This window comes from Leptodactylus fuscus, chromosome 6, assembly GCF_031893055.1.
Source record: "Leptodactylus fuscus isolate aLepFus1 chromosome 6, aLepFus1.hap2, whole genome shotgun sequence".
NCBI classification, from domain to species: Eukaryota; Metazoa; Chordata; class Amphibia; order Anura; family Leptodactylidae; genus Leptodactylus; species Leptodactylus fuscus.
The window spans coordinates 40,175,848-40,193,453 of record NC_134270.1 but is presented as its reverse complement, the minus strand read 5'-3'; the positions used below and the strand labels follow the sequence as shown (position 1 = coordinate 40,193,453).

The window sequence follows — 17,606 nt, the reverse complement described above, 5'->3', positions numbered from 1 at the left end:
GCCAATACAGGCCAAAATATATATAATAAGAGGGTTAGTTGTTCAGCAGGGTGACAGCTCACATAGAGCCCCGTGTCATAAGAGCAGGTTTACCAATAAGGGGGCATTCACACGGAGTAACGCCGGCGTGTACTGTACAGTATCACAGCCGTACACGCCGGCGTTACGGCAGACTGCCGAACACTTCCCATTCACTTCAATGGGAGCGCTCGTAACAGCGGCGTTTACGAGCGCTCCCATTGAAGTGAATGGGAAGTGTTCGGCAGTCTGCCGTAACGCCGGCGTGTACGGCTGTGATACACGCCCAGCGTTACTCCGTGTGAATGCCCCCTAACATTGAGTGGTCACCTGAGTGGGCAGAGTTTTGGCCATATGCAGATACTATACAGTCGCTTGTGACTTGTCACATTCAGACCACTTATGTCTCATATATGGCCACCAAATCTATAAACATTTATGGTATATTTATAAAATGTGCCTTAAACATCTTATCAGTGGAGGCCTGTACCTGAGATCCTGATCCTGAGAACGGTGGTCCATATCTTCAGTGACCGACAAAACTGATTGCTGAGCACTCCCATTTCTATATTATTGGAAGTCTAAGCCCCCTTGCAGACACCCGTGTGTTAGGTCAGTGTGCTATTCGGGTTTTTCCCGGATAGCAGACTGACCCATTAATTTCTATGGGCCCATACACATGTCCGTGAATGATGAACAAATACATGTGCGGGCCAACAGTCTGGGTTGCAAAATATGAAATGGGTCCTATTCTTGTCCAATTTTGCGGGCCTGCTTCCGTGGCTTCTATTCATTAAATTAAAGGGGCTTGTGCATGGGTGGCAACTTGTGCAAATGGGTATGCTCACACAGAGTTTTTTCCAGGCTAAAAAAATCTGCTACTGGAAACGTTTTTTTGATGCAATTTTTTGCACAATGCGGTTTTTGATGAATTGCTTTCAGTTTTTTACGTTTTTTTTTTTGTTTTTTTTTCACTCCATCACACTCGACACATCGACCTAGAATATTCACTGCAATTCCCCCCCCCCCCCAAACCATGTTAAAAACGGGTCATGTTTTTCCCACCTCCCATTGCTTTCAATTGATTTTTCAAGGGGGGAATCTGCCTGAAGATGGGTCATGTCACTTGTTTTTTGTCCTCTGGTTGGAAAAAAATCAGCTAGAGGAAAAAAAACTGCTACTGATTCCCATAGAAATGAATGAGATATGTTTTTTGAGGCAGATTCTACTTCAAAATCCTCCTGCAAAAAAAAACTCTATGTGAACTCTTCCTAAGCTGTCAGATCCACAAGAACCATCCTATAAGTATCAGTGATGGTAAAACGGGAATGTCTGCAGGAGGTTGTGCTATAAAACACTTTATTGTGTTACAGAGGGTCAAACCCCACCAATCCCAACAATATGGCCCCTGGCATTAGTGGAGAGAGGTCACTGGAAGGATTGGACGCGGGTGACTGAAAGGAATAAAAGTTACATAACCCTAGGAATGAAGGCTCTTGTAGATTTCTATGACTTGGCCTTCTGTTCTAGGAATCAGGGAAGGTTGTGATCTCAGTGTGATCCTCTCTCATGTGTCTATGACATGACCATCATATTGACTGGATTTACTCTGTAGTGTTTTTGTCACGTAACAGAGACTCGTCAAGGCTAGAGCTGGCCGTGCACTTTGGCTAACACCTTAGGCAGAGGCCTATCTCCTGAAAAAATAAGTATTAGGCATATTGAAATGCAGCTGCCCCATCCTACTCTTCCTCAATGTCTACTATATGGGAGACTCCCGTATACATTAAATGGGAATCCGCAGCAATTCTGAACAAGAATGAATATTCTGAAAATGTGTAAAGTGGACTGATTTCCATACACTTTTATTTTTTTTATGCTGTGGATATATTGTACTGTACTGCGGCGGATTCATCTCATTCATGTTGTTATGGTGCATGGTGCTTTACACTATTTGTCACACTTTAGATTTTATGTATGTTTATTCTACAGATTGATTTTACTGTTCATTTCCTTATTTTACAGCAGCAGCTTCAGGCTTATGTTGCCTGGGTGAATTCGCAACTCAAAAAGAAGGCCGGGGTTAATCCCGTACAAGACCTTCGGCTGGACCTTCGAGATGGGGTGGTGTTATCTCACTTGATCGAAATAGTTGGTGAGTACAAAGTACCAGGTACTAGTCTGTAAAGGAGGAAGATCACTAGCTAAACTGGCCTTATTTCTGGCAAAATGGCAAAACCTTGATTCTCATAGGTATGGGTCTTCTGGTTCTTTTATATTGTATTAGGGAAAAAGGGATTTGTAGATGATCTGCCGTGTCCTATTCGGAGCATAATCTGTACATCCACATCTAAATTTCTCGCATCTTCAATGCAGAATTTGAGTTGAAATCAGCAATATAAATTGCTATGCTATGGGCCATATTTTTACCCACAGCATGTAGATGAGATTTATTAAATCTCATCCACTTTGCTGCTACTGTATTACACTGCGGATTTTCCTACCACAAATCCAAATAGAGAATTTGCAGCGTATAATCTGAGTGGTAATATACCATATTTTTCACTTTATAAGATTTACTTGTTTTCCATCCAAAATGTATGGGGAAAAGTCAGTCCTCTTATAAAGCTAACGTACAGAAAATCTAGCTGACATCCACATCCAGGAACCCCTATTATTCTCAGGAGTCTTTTCCTAGGGATGTGTTTTAAAGGGATCCTATCATTGGATACCCTTTTTTTCTGACTAACACATAGGAATAGCTTTAAGAAAGGCTATTCTTCTCCTACCTTTAGATGTCTTCACTGGGCTGCCATTCGGTAGAAATCCGTGTTTTTGTCGATACGCAAATGGTTTCCCTCGCAGCACTGGGGTTGGGTCCCAGCACTCAAACAGCACTGAGGGCATCCCCAATGCTGACAGAGAACTCTCCAGCACCGCCTCCATCTTCTTCTGGAATGCCCTCTCCCTGTGTCTTCTTCCATTCGTGGTTTCAATCTTCTAGGTATGCGCAGTTGCGAAGATGCGAAGAAAGTGACTGCTTACACAGTAAGCTGTGTAAGAGGCCATTTTCTTGTGGCCGCTTACACAGTAAGCTGGTGTAAGCAGCCATTTTCTTGTGGCATGGGCATGTGCAGTCGGCCTTTGCCCATGCCTAGAGGCCAATGTGACTGCCTAGACTCAATCACAGGCCTCAGCAGTCTCTGACATCATTTAGAGATGAATCCCTAAACATTTGTATGCTTACTGATCAGTTATGCAAAACTGTATCCATGATTGCAGCATGCAGATCTAGAGTTTTATATGAGTTCTTCTTTGATTCAGTGTTTCCATCTATTAGCCTTTATTTTCATGTTCTAGTCCATGAAATAATCCTCAAAACAACTACTGGTCTCTTGTAACAATAAGAAGGAGGACATGCTGGTCACTGACTAGTCATTCTAGTGATTCCTGTGTACCGTCTGCATGTGACTAAATAGGAAGAAAAATATATCATGATGACTATTAAAAAAACAATCATACAGGATATTTTGCATCTACAGACATGAATGTTACTGTAGACTCCTGCTTAAGTTGTATCATTGACCCCGGCCTAAGAACTTTCATATACCCATAGAACATAAGTCAGACAGGTTTATAGATTGTAGGGAATGTTTAGGTGTACGGATTGTCTGATTTCTGGGACATGTACAAGGTCCCTAAGGAGCTATTATGAGCAAACATCTGGCTGAAGATCTCCTTTCTGAGTATACGTAGGCTGTCATTATAGTATAATCAAGGGAAGGATTCATTACAGACTGTTCTGGGGGTCCGCCATCCATGTTACCTAAATTGGATTAAATTACATGTTACCCTAAAGCAGTCTGTTTCCAGGATTGTTCTGTGGTCTTAGAGAATGCGGTAGGGAATAGCCTAAATGTGTCGTCCATCAGACACTGAGATCGCTTATTAGGAGATGGCATTACCCAGGCAGTAATGAGGACTGTGGGATTTGCTTGATGGCACATGTGGCCACTGTATCAGGTCAACTGTCTGAATGTCACTAGCCACCCCATGAACCAGCTCCATGAATACTGTGGTCCATAGGTGATGCTTAAGGTTGATGAACATTGCATTCATTACATTTTTCCTTCTATTAAACTGGACTTACACCTGACACATGTGAACAAAGCCTGACGTTAGAAAACCTACTATTAAGCACCATATTAGTGAATTCTGGGCTTTCAACACCCGTACTATACACAACACATGGCCGTTGCCCCTATGCCCTGCGTAGTGACTAGATGGCAGTACTTTAGCCAGGTTTCATCAAAGATAATAAACACAGATCACTGGGAGACCCTGGAGGGGATCTGCTTATTGGCATTAGGTAATAAATCTGACTTTTTCAGAGAAGAGAACCCCTTTAGATAAGGATTATTGCATTCAGTGGGTAGGACATTACTTGGATAAATTGGATTTTTCAGGTATATCTAATAATTCTTGTTTCTCTCTTCTGCAGCTGGTGAGAAATTGAATGGAGTTCACTGGGATCCGAGCAGCACACAAGAAATGAAGGACAATGTGGAGAAAGTTTTGCAGTTTGTGGCTTCCAAAAAGATCCGGATGCATCAAACATCAGCCAAAGGTGAATATCACCAGGGAATTGTATATAGTATTAGGGGTACCCCTATACCTTCAGTAGGTATCAACTCACTGACCAAAAGCTGTTGCTCTCACTTATTCCCTATTGGTGCAATCTAGCATGCATGTGTTCTGTATGGGGAGAGGGGAGTTAATGGAGACCACCACTGTCCGCAGCTTATCTTCTGTGATACAGAATGATTGGGCATTGAAGTGAACTGCCCAATCCTTCTCTATGTTGGGGGAGCCTTGGAAAGTCTCCATACACATAAAATAGTGTCTTCTCACTCGTAAAATTCCTCACTGGCTCTGATGCCCTAGACTCCTTCCATTGAATTAACGTGACCGCTAAGGCCACGGAGAGGAACCGGGGACATCATAGGTAGGCATTACGTGTCCTTCGCTGAGTTTACTATTAGGCCTCAGTAGTCATGTGCGGCAGGGAATTCCACCGGAAGACAACAACGGACCAGAAGGACTGGACCACGTGAAGAGGCACTGGAGCAACTGGGAAAGGTGAGTATTTTTTTTTTCTTCATTTTTTCACCTCTCTGGACTTTTTAAAAAATAACATTTTTGCCCGGACAACCCCTTTAACTGAGGTGATTGTTGTAGGAACTAGAACCCCTGTGTATACTGCACATTGCACACACATTGCACTTTGAGAATTGCAAGCTTATTATATAGTATAGTAGCATATTGTAAATATACTTATTTAAAGGCGTGTTCGACTTCAATTTATATCCCTTAGGAATGCTTAAAATATCAAACACTATATACTGCTCTGTCCGTTCAGACAGGAAACCAATGGAAAGTCTGTGTTCAGGCCCCGGTCTCTGTGTACTTTCTGCCTGTACACAAGCACATGAGCCCATCTGTGGCCGAGCGCTGATGCTTCATTTGGTTCTGGTATCACATGAACGCTGAGATTCATATCAGCTAGTTAAAAATACAGTCTGTACCTACTGCAATGAGCACTGGCAATGATTAGTTAGAGCATTGCTAGTGGGTACTTTACAGCCTGTTTTCTATTAAAAGAAAGTTACATAGGTTAATTAAGTATATTACAAAAATGCCCACCAAACACCCCCAATACAATAGAAAGAAAAGAAATTGTCACTTTTACTTTAAATCCTAAGTGCACGTCACTGTTTCCATAGCGCTCCATAAACCATAACCTCTATATCCCACCACCCAGCTTCCTTTACATAGCAGGGGTCTTAGTACTACATTTCTTCCAAAACCCCAGGACCCCACTTTGGAGACACCTATGGCATATGTAAGTGCAACACATTCAGTATAATTCTTCACTGTGAGGGGGAGGAATCATTTAGAGACCCGATAATAGGAGACGGAGAGTCCTCTGGGGTCACCTGGAGACAAGATTTCTCATGAGACCTAATTACGGTGATGGCTGCGGACAGGAGAAATCACAGAAAGACTGCACGACTTACTGAACATAGGCATCTTGGCAGATACTTGGGTTTTCTGTTTGATAGATCATTAACCACTTGTTATTTTATTGTTTTACTACAGATATAGTCGAAGGCAACCTGAAGTCTATTATGAGACTAATACTTACCTTAGCGGCTCATTTCAAACCAGTTTCCGGACGATCTGTCAACCATGGTGCTTTGGGTGTGTCAGGAAAGAATCAGTCTGCTTCTGCCAATCACAGACCTAACTCTGCCACAGCAATGGCACAGGGCGCTGCCGCTGCTCTTGCCGATGTTCGCCAGGACATGTCTCGCTCAGGACGGGATGTCTACCGCTATCGGCAAAGGTAACTGTGTTCAGTAACACCATGAACTGTACTTGTATGCGGTACATATATGTATATTATAGTGCTTGTGTGTCGCACTTCAGAGAGGGTCAAGGGAAGGGGCTGTAATTTTTGTCTATAAAACAAGTTCAGAATGGGTAAAAACTATTCAGACGTATTTCTCATCAATCCTCCAACGCTTTTGTTCCAAAACTTGAGTTCCCGCCGCTCTTTATCATGGACACACCCCAAGCCAACAAGGGCTTAGGGTAAGTTCACACAGGGTTTTTTGATCCGGAACCTCAAAATATGGGTAGTTACGACTGGATGCCGATGCAGTGCACCAGCATCCAGTCTCGCACTCCGCTCCCGATTAAGCCCAAATGAATGGGCCTAGTCAGGAGGATAGAGTGTCTTCAGGCGGATGTCGCTAGGCGAATCCACCTGAAAGAATGAGCATTTCGCTTCTTTTTTTCCAGGAGCCGGAACAAACGGCTCCCGGAAAAAAGAACTGACAAGCTCCCATTGAAATCAAAGGGAGCCGTCTTTTTGGTCAGGATTTTGAGGCGGATACGGTCTCAAAACCCTGACTAAAATACCCTGTGTGATCTTACCCTTAGGTGTGTGCTGAGATGTAGCCATCGACCAGCTATTACTTGTGTATGGCCAGCAATAGTTCTGTGACCTGTAGCGCTATTCAATCTAGTCAACGTTTGATCAGTGTAAAACAGAAAATGGATGTCCTCTGTGTGCCGTACCTTTTTTGCCGGCCCCATAGACTTTAATGGGCATCTGTTATCATTAAAATGGATCGAAATACAGCAAAAGTCCATTTTTATTGTTATGGGCTCATAGTCCAAAAAAAAATATTATATCATATAAGGCCATAGACTCTGACCCAGGTGTGTGTATGTTTATGGGAATAGTTCTTCTGTATATTCCTACTATGTATCAGGTTTATTTCCATTCTAAAAACATAGCAAATTACATTATGATGTTGTGTCTGGGGATTTGCACAGTTATATACGGAAGTTTCATTGTCAGATAACAAACTTGGCTCTGCTACATCTGCGCTGAGTGTGACTTCCCCGGCTGGTTAATATTCGGTGCTGAGCGTTCTCTAGATCATTAGCCGGTGCCTAAAAATAAAGGCATTTCTAGAGAAGATGAGAAGCAGAGCGGACGCTTAGCCTTTGCTTGTTGTTTGCTTCTCCTCTGACATCAGTGCTGTAATTTACATTGACATAAATGGCGTGATAGGAGCGGCCTGCAGTTTGTTTCCTATAGCAACAGGCGGCCCGATCCACCTGATCGCATGATTCATCCCCTGCTCTCTGACGGCAGTGACACTTTGTTCTCTGTGAGATGCTAAGCAGCTGAGAGCTAGGAGGCATTATCACGGCGAGGTGGTGACTTTATTGTCTATTTATGTTTATTCCGGCGCGGTGACAGAAGTATAAATCACGCCTGTAATCCACACGCAGGAGGGTTGTGTGAAAGCCGAGCACAAACCACAGGTTTAATATGAAACCTTCTGTATGTAGGCCTGTATCCTGCGGGGGATCTCTGCTTCTATTTATGTCACTGAAGGGTAGCCATGATGCTCGGCCATCCTGTGCCATAAACTGGGCACTTTTTTTTTCTTTTTAATGTAGATTGTGATCCTATATAGAGCTCACAATGTACATTTTTTCCTATCAGTATGTCTTTGGAATATGGGAGGAAATCCACGCAAACACGGGGAGAACATACAAACTCCTTGCAGATGTTCCTGGCGGGATTCGAACCCAGGCACTGGGCACTTTATTTCAATGGTTAGAACTAAGAATAAAAGCTGCAGCCACTGTCCGGTATCTCGGAAGTTATGGAGAAATGTGTTTATCTGGTCTAAATTAACCTTAGTAGATAGTCTATATTAGATTTGTGGGGCTCTGACTCCCAGCACCCCCGCCGATCAGCTGATTAATGGGGCTGTAGTGCCTTGGTGTGTTTTTAGTAAGGCTGAGTTCAAACGTAGTTTCTTGGTCAGGATTTTGAGGCGGAATCAGCCTCAAAATCCTGTCCAAAAAAACGGCTCCCATTGAAATCAATGGCAGCTGGAAAAAAGAAGCGACACACTCATTCTTCAGGCGGATGCGCCTCGCGAATCCGCCTGAAGACACCCCCTCCTCCCAACTAGGCCAATTAATTTGGGCCTAATCTGGATCGGAGTGCCGTGACTGGATGTTGGTGCACTGCACCGGCATCCAGTCGCAGCTACCTGTATTTTGTACCAGAACCTGAGGCAGCCTCCGCGTCAAATTCCGGTCCAAAATACCCCGTCTGAACCCGGCCTCACTCTGATTTCATATCCACCAGTCACTTGGTTCTTCAGTGAATAGGGTTAAAGGGGCTATCCACCTTGTAATATTGATGGCCCATCCATATCTCTGACAGATCTGCTAGACAGCGCGTTTCCTGGCATTGTTTGCATGGAGGGAGCTGCGCTGCTCAGTTGCCATACAAGTGTAGCAGCATCTTTAGGTACTGCGATACTGCACCATTGAAGTCCGTGAGACATCCCCGTAGTACCTAAAGCCATAACTAGGCCATCAGTATTACAAAGGTAGAAAATCCCTTTAATCTCTATGATACAGTATACAGCACTGTGCCATGGCATACAGATCAGCACTTACCTAACATGGGTCTGTCAAAAAGCTGACAGACACCCATCAATCTGATTTTGATGGCCTATCCTAAAGATAGTTCATCAATAAAAAAAAATCTCACAAAATCCGTGTAAGGTTGAAACCCCACATTGTGGAAATACAGCTTTTTTTTTTTTTGTTCTAGATTTTGTTTTGTTTTTTTGAGCCAAAGCCAAGAGTGTTTACAAAGGGAATGGGAAATATATAGGAAGTTCTTGTACTTCCACCTTCTGCTTTATCCGCTCCTGGCTTTGTCTCAAAAAAACGCAATGAAATCTGCAAAAAGCTGTGTTACCGCAATATGGGGTGTGAGCCTTAAGGAGCAATCTCGCCACACCCAGTTTTCTCTACCAAACCACCAAATATATCTTTTTTTTGCATATATTTATATATTTCACATCTGTGCTCAGGTTTCCATTCGAGGAGTCTGCTTTTGGACCCCCCCCAAACGGAAACCTGTCCACATAAAAAAGCGGTTACCTAAGGAAACCCACGGACCCCATAGACTATAGTGGGTTCTGTTTGGTTTCGCTCAATGTGGAGAGAAAAGTGCTGCTTGCAGGACTTTTCTCTCCGCATGTTTTGTGCGGAAACCACATGGACCCCATTATAATCTATGGGGTCCGCGGGTTTCCTTAGATAACTGCTTTTTAGAGATGAGCGAGTACTGTTCGGATCAGCCGATCCGAACAGCACGCACGCATTGAAATGAATGGAAGCACCTGGTACTTCCGCTTTGACGCCGGCCGGCCGCTTAACCCCCCGTGTGCCGGCTACGTCCATTCATTTCAATGCGTGCGTGCTGTTCGGATCGGCTGATCCGAACAGTACTCGCTCATCTCTACTGCTTTTATATGTTGATAGTTTTCCGTTTGGGGGTCCCCAAGCGCCCTCCCCGAATGGAAACCCCAATGCAGATGTGAATAGGGACTAAGGGTCCTGACTAGAGATGAGCGAACACTGTTCGGATCAGCCGATTTGAACAGCACGCTCCCATAGAAATGAATGGAAGCAGCTGTGACGCTGACTTTGTCACAGGTGCTTCCATTCATTTCTATGGGAGCGTGCTGTTCGGATCAGCTGATCCAAACAGTGTTCGCTCATCTCTTGTCCTGACTCTGATCACAATCTTCGCCTCAGAACAATTGCATACAAACATTCAGTAAAACATATGGATAATCATCTGTTCGCTGGGGACCTGATAATGGGAACCCAGAAGTGTCGAAAACAGGGTTTCCCACATCTCCTGTGAATGGAATGATGGTGTGTATGTATGACCATAGTTGTATTCCATCAAGGAATATGTAGCCCATGTTCTCATGATGATGATCATGTTGTTGGCTCCATCTATTGGACACCCAGTGATCAGACTCTCCTGTAGATAGCGGATAAGTCTAGTTCATAGAGGCTGGCCAAACATGTTCGGACTGTGCTAGGGTTAGTGAAAACTGTCGACTTTGTCACTCCCAGCCTAAAATCTACTGGTTATTTTACATTTGGCCAATGTTCGTTCACTTTACAGCATGTCGAGGAAAAATTGAGTAGCAGCTTACTCCACTCTTCCCATTCAGAACACATGCACACTTGGCAAAACTTAGTGTGTGTGTGCAAGGGATGAATATTTGGTGCACAGCTATTATAATTGTATAACCTGCTTAGATCCCTGTGTCTGAGTAACTAACAATGTATTCCCATCTTCAGGAAAAACAGTGTGGACGAAGAGATTGGAAACCCTTACTGGAGTGTGCGGGCAATGGTGCAACAATATGAGGGACACCAGAGTAGTCGTTCACCATCAGAGTCATCTAGGTAAGACCCTGGTTTTCTGTACACTAATCTTACATGTGACACAGAACATGCATGTTAGAAAATTTAGCATCGTTAAATGGCTGATGTCATACTAGTGATGTCATACATCTACTATAGGATATTGTACTATAGGATTGTAAGGTATCATTTCTGATTCTTAGCCATTTCTTACTGTTACTTTTTCCCATTCATCTCACTGTATACCTGAAGCTAGAATAGCAAATAGAGGGATAGATGAATTATCTCCATCTACTACCTCACCCAATCTAGTAGTGTCCTATGTTCCATCTGGCACATGTAGACAGTGAACTACACTTGTGAGCACTCGGTTTTCTTATGGTAAATGTCTGCATATTGCACCACAGAACGCACACAAACACAGCAGGCTGATCGAGGTCACGTGGCTGAGCGTGGAGTGGTCACAGGATTTATGGATTTGCAATAGTTTCTCTTCCCATTGATTTTATTGGGAAAAATCACTTAATAAAATAGACTTACTGACGATATAAATAATGCACCAAGAAGGAGTTGTCATAATGATGATATATATATATATATATATATATATATATATATATATATATACAATATTAGAGCAAAGTTTATTGGGAAAAATATGAAATTGAAAGGCGGCTCTAGGACCCTGCTATACAGCCTCTAGCCTGGATACAAGATGAGCTACGTTTGCACATGGACGCATACAGGTTCTGTATAGTGTCCTGCTGCACATTTGGGCCTATAGATCTTGTACTTGTTGTTGAAACTGGTGTCCAAGTTTTATCCTATAAATGCCTGGTTGGTGATAAATCTGGCAACGTGGCCGGCCAGGGAAGTGTTGCAGCATAGCGCATAGCAGGATCTGTCCTGGATATCCCTAGCTGTGTGGGGGCGAGCATTATCCTGCTGAAAAAATGCCAATTGGAAACTCTGCCATGATTGGCAACACAAGTGGCTGTGGGATGTCCTGCACATATTACTGAGTTGATAGTGTCCCTAGTATCACTATTAGGGGTGACTCTCGTATGTCCTAGCCCCTCAAAGGAAATGGTGGCATTGTGTCAAAGGCAGGGCATGTAATGGGTTCTTTGACAATAAATTTCCTTCTGCTCAGCACTTGGAAATGATCGCTAGTCGCTTTATTTAGGATTGGTCTCTAAGAGGGATGTGTAATAAAGGTGCCACATGTGTCCAGATAGTGGTCAAGGAAACCGTGGGAGCTTTTCATGCTTGTCGGGGGAACAAACAAGCCCTCCATTGGTGGTCTGTCTAGAGCTTATTTGCCATGTGTGTGGGCAACAGCTTCCAACACTTCCTCACAGCCAGACCTAGTTGTCAGGCAATTTGTTGAAAGGATTATTGTGTTTTTCTCAGCCCAATGTTGTGCCCTCTCTCAAAGGCATGACTATCAGTCAATGATTTCTTACTCAGAGGTGGAGTACCCAAAAGTAACCTCTGAGAACCTTTTTATAGTACAGCAGGGGAAGCACACTTGTGCCCTCTTGTGGAAAGACCCAGTGGATAATCAGACCACATGCAATCATTAACACATCTGCCTGACAGATAACTGTATGTCGGGTTTTACAGAAATCTGACATTTCTATCTGGGTACGGTATTTAGTTATTTTTTTTGTCAATGAAAGTATTTTGTATGGAAATGTCTTATCACTGTGTCTTTTAAATAGTCACTTACAAATTTTGCATAATTGTCAATAATACAAGCAAATATAAGAAACTATGTAATATCAGAGAAAAATGCTTCTTTCTCAATTTTTCACTTTTTCCCTCTCCCTTGTAAAATCTTCACACACTCTACAATCTTTGCTGAATCCATCTTGGTCTTCCAAGATACTCTTCTAACGCACTGATGTATCCCATTTCATGTGCCTCTAGAAGTGTATGGAGGATTAGGGGATCAGGCAGGTAGGGCCCTGCGAGAGAGAAGCAGAGACACAGACACGAAGATGTTTTCTTTAGTTAGTAAGATTTCCATCTCTCTCCAAGTGCTGTATACACATCAGTAGCGGTGTGTACTCTTCTGTAATGCCCTGTATAGTGCTGCTGCTACTTCTGAGTGAGTAATAGAGAGTTGTGGAGCAGAATCTCCATATGCTTTTTATTTGAGACATCAGAGTCTCTGCGCAACAGCTCAGGGAAAACTGAGAATTAGGGATGGAGTCTCTAGAGAGGAGATGTCCTAAAAATGCACAAGTAATGACTAGTAATAGTGATATTCCTCATACACACACATGGCAGTTCATAATCATCATGTATTAGTATGGGCTAAACTAATTTCTTGACTATTTTGGGCACAGCTGACGGTTCTTATTTTAGCTGTGTTAATGGGTTTTCAGCCTTCTAATATAATGTTTCTACTCATTAGCAGCAAGCAAAGGTCTTGAAAAAGTTGATGAATTAAAACATAAATGTTATAAAATATTTGCATAAATTCACTGTTATTATAAATATGTGCTGGGGAATATCATAATGAATTCCCTTAGAGAACTGTACTTTGTCTGCCGAGCTGCCCGTAACTGATAATTATCTTAATTATGGCGGGGATACCTTTTCCTATTTAATTAGGATTTAATTGGTGTCTGTAAGGCTGACTGCTTCCAATTAATTACATTGGACATATCATAAGGCTAAACAAATATAGCGTCACCCATAAAACGGATTATGGATTAGACACACCATGCTGATTCACTAACTCCCTGTAGTGAGTCCGTCCTGCGACTCAGACCTCATGACACGAATATAAGCAGATCCATTTCTGAGTGTGTGAACTGAAATCAACAGAAAAGAATTATTATTATTTTAATGGGATTTGCTGCTTATTTTTTTTGCAGATTTTGCTGTGGTTTTTTTGAGCCAAATGAATACCTACAAAGGGAATGGGAAATATATAGCAAGTTCTTACACTTCTCCATTCTGCTCAATCCAATCCTGGCTTTGACTCGAAAAACTGCAGCAAAATCTGCAACTAAGAAAGCTGCGTTTATGCAATTTGGGTCTTTAGCTTTATAGTGTGGTCCTGTGTATTGACTACAATGTGCACCTTTTCTATGGAGAACTATGGAGCATCATGTCACCAATCAAAGGGACCGTACAAAATCAGAGGGCCATCCTTTGAACTGATAAATTGGTTTTTAAATTGTTTATTTGTGTGTATACTGCTTTCCATCACCTGATTCCTCTGCCTCTTTTTGTGCATGCCTTCAGATATTGTCATACCATGCCTGATGAAGAGACCTAGTAGTCTCGAAAGCAATCTGTCATCATTTTAGTTAGCCATTAAAAAGGTATCAACTACTGAAGACTCTCAACTTTATATTTCATATGGAGTACTGTGTAATAGCTCATGTCACCTGTGGAGGAGCTGTAGGGAAATTGAACAGTTTTTCCTTGTGGGATGATTCAGGAATTACCTTTAGTTATAACAGGGAATTTCTATAGACCAGATGTTTTCCATATATTTTTTTTCTAGAAATAACTGATAACCCAGACAAACATCTGCAAGGAGTTTGTATGTTCTCCCCGTATTTGCGTGGGTTTTCTCTGGGTACTCCGGTTTCCTCCCACACTCCAAAGAGGTATTGATAGGGAATTTAGATTGTAAGCCCTATATGGGACAGTGACTGACAATGTGCGTAAAGCGATGCGGAATATGTTGGCGCTATATATGTTAGCAAAGGTAGACTTTCTGCTTCCATTATACCTACAGGAAAACCGCCATTGTTTCCGCAGGTACAATTGACATACTGCGATTTCCAAAACCACAATGGTTTTGGAAATGATAGTGTTTCAGCTGCACATATTTTTTCGCAATGTGTGGATGAGATTCGCTAGATTCCCACCCACTTTGCAGTGACTGTAAGGGTAAGTTCACACAGGGTATCCTCCTCAAAATCCTGACCAAAAAGACGGCTCCCATTGAAATCAACGGGAGCCGGTCAGTTCTTTTTTCCGGGAGCCTTTGGCCCGGAAAAAAGAAGTGACATGCTCATTCTTTCAGGCAGATTCGTCTCGCGACATCTGCCTGAAGACACCCCCTCCTCCCGACTAGATCCATTCATTTGGGCCTAATCAGGAGCGGAGTGCACGACACAGTGCACCGGCATCCAGTCGCAGCTACCCGTATTTCTGTCCGGAACATGAGGTGGCCTTTGCCTCAGGTTCCGGACCAAAACACCCAGTGTGAACTTACCCTAATAAGTTGGCACATAGGGCCCTGGCCTTAGACAACCACCCAAAATTGTGGTCTTCTAGAGAGGTGGTCTTTTCAAAGAAGGTTAATATGGAAAACTCAAAATCCATGACAGAAAATCTGGTGTAGGTAGGGAGGTGGTCTCCTTAGAGAGGTGGTCTTATTATAGAGGTGGTCTCCTTAGAGAGGTGGTCTTTTGAAGAGGTGTCACTGTATATATACTGTATATGCACCAATCTTATATACTATTAGGTACTTTTATTGGTCATTTATTGTTACTTTTTTGTTACGCTTCTTTTTTCATCCAAATTCACCAACGCTTTCCATTTGTCCCCCTGTCATTTATTCCATTAACATTGTTCCATCCTGAGGTGCTGTGTATATAAATAATTCAGATAAGAGATGCCAAAAAAGCAAAAAAAAAAATCACACTTATTCCCAGGGTACCAAGACATCCCCTATGCCTATTGGATAATGAGGACCTCCCTCCCCCCTCATCCTAAGCCTGTATTCATCTTCTCGTGACGCTGGGTGGGAAGAATATTCTACAAGGCTCAGGGTGACAGAACGAGGAAAGCCGACAGCTCACCAAATAAGCAAGAAGAGCCCGTGAAAGGGATCAGTGAATGGCAGCGATTACTGCAAGGATGGCTGCATTGTAATGAAGATGCCCTTAATTTCTTCCACGCCTGCGATGAAGACAGCGCCTGCCTGCACCTAGAATGCTACCCAGAGGAAGCAAAACAAGCTGAAGGGTTCTGGGAAAATGTACTGTGCTATGGAGCTAGGGGCTTGCAATGAAACCCGCCCAGGAAGGTCTGATGTACAGGAGACAGGGATGCCTGGGATAAATCAGTCCTGTTGCTGAGGAGCACCAAACTACAGATGATGGAGGAATCGCAGCATTGCCGGGATTCGGTAAACAGGGGTGGCCAGTAAGCATCTGGAGAGGACGGGGCTAATAGACTACGCGTGGCTGGCACCGCTGCATGGCTCCAGAGTTCGTGATGCCAAGAGCTTGAATCACAACCATGGGAGGCAAGCTGGTGAAATGGTGAGGAATATGGCATATATAGGCAGGATGTTTTTACGTCATGTCACGGTACATAGGGCGCAGAATAACGTTATTACGTCATCAGTCACGATCTGGGGGAAAGTTGTTGTCATATGTAACATGTTTATGATCACCGGTGTCGTGCTTCACACGTTTGGCGCTGTTTTACATGTATTCGGTGGTATTATACAGCGGTATTATTGCGATTGAGCTGTCATTTGGTTCCATCGTGTGGGTACAGATTTGGCATCTGGTTTACTTCACATTTTTGTAAACACATTTGCTCCCCCCCCTGCCGGAGCACCTTCTGGCGTCACACATTTGCTATGGCAACTAATTTGCCCTGTTTGATGCTGCATTTCTCCCCCGCCAATTACAAATTTTGGCAGGTGATGTGACTAGTAGGTTGTGAAAGTGTCATCTAGATGTAAATAGTGACCGTGGATTGTGGTTTTGCTGTGGTTCTGTGCCACAATGCCATAACTTTCACCTATGTATGAGCATTCGTGATGTGGAGACGTGGAGATGTATGCTACAAATATGGCTGTACACCATGCGGAGTTTTATTAAACTGTGATAGAGACTGTACTAGAGATACCATGTCATGGCTGGCACAAGGGTATCGGGCAGCATAAGAGATACAAATCTGCTGCCGTTCCAGATGTTCAACCTTCCCACTTTGAAACGTTGTGCGCCTGTGTCAGTTTCCATTGACTTCTATGCAGCACAAGTTGTATTGGATCATACAAGTTACATCCTGGCAGATGCCATGTGACGGGCACATGGACCTATAGGCATTGTTTAGATGTTTATTGTGCCATCTCTGTGTCCAAATAGATGTGACAAAATGATGGCCTACAGGACATGCCGTGGTGTAATTGATGACCCGGCTAGAACACAGATGGGCCCGTCTGTGTCTAATTGGCCATATCCTTAAATCCTGTCCTACCTAATGCCATGGTGAAGCCCTGATGCCAAGGGAGCCATCTTGACTAATTACATGTGAACTTATTAATTACCACCGCTCCGTCTAGATTTCATTTACGCACGCCACTTCCTTGGATTCTAAGAATCCTTTTTGATCTGCTTACTTGTTGCATATAGGATAGGTACGTGGTTAGCAGACGGTTATTTATTCCTGTTCACACTGCAGTTTTTATGCTGACATTATACATCAGTTTTTAGAAGCTTATGTGCTTCAACTTCATTTTTGACATTTGTTCATTTTTTTTAATTAATACTTTTGACATCGATATGAAAACCAGATGTGCAGTTTTTTGGGAAATCTATTTTAGAACTGTTTTGTATTCAGTGTATCCCCATCCTAAAATGAATTGCATGATTTTTTCCATTTTTGGGGCTGGTAAGAGTTATACAATTGTGTGACTTGTCTGCAAATTATTGTTGCACAATTTTTTAGGGCTGTATGGCTAGGGTGACATGAGGACT

General features: G+C 42.9%; 1 protein-coding gene across 6 annotated transcripts in view; it reads left to right on the top strand.

Moving 5' to 3' along the window:
• The window catches only part of DIXDC1 (DIX domain containing 1), a 101,415-nt gene that overhangs the window by 40,669 nt on the left and 43,140 nt on the right, over positions 1–17,606 (top strand). For 5 of the 6 annotated variants that reach the window (XM_075279789.1, XM_075279788.1, XM_075279787.1 and 2 more), the window contains exons 2-5: positions 2,044–2,173; positions 4,520–4,645; positions 6,178–6,424; positions 10,792–10,899. In XM_075279789.1, the coding sequence (XP_075135890.1) occupies positions 2,044–2,173; positions 4,520–4,645; positions 6,178–6,424; positions 10,792–10,899 (611 nt within the window). The remainder of the gene's footprint in view (positions 1–2,043; positions 2,174–4,519; positions 4,646–6,177; positions 6,425–10,791; positions 10,900–17,606) is intronic. The other variant, XM_075279786.1, reaches the window with a different exon arrangement.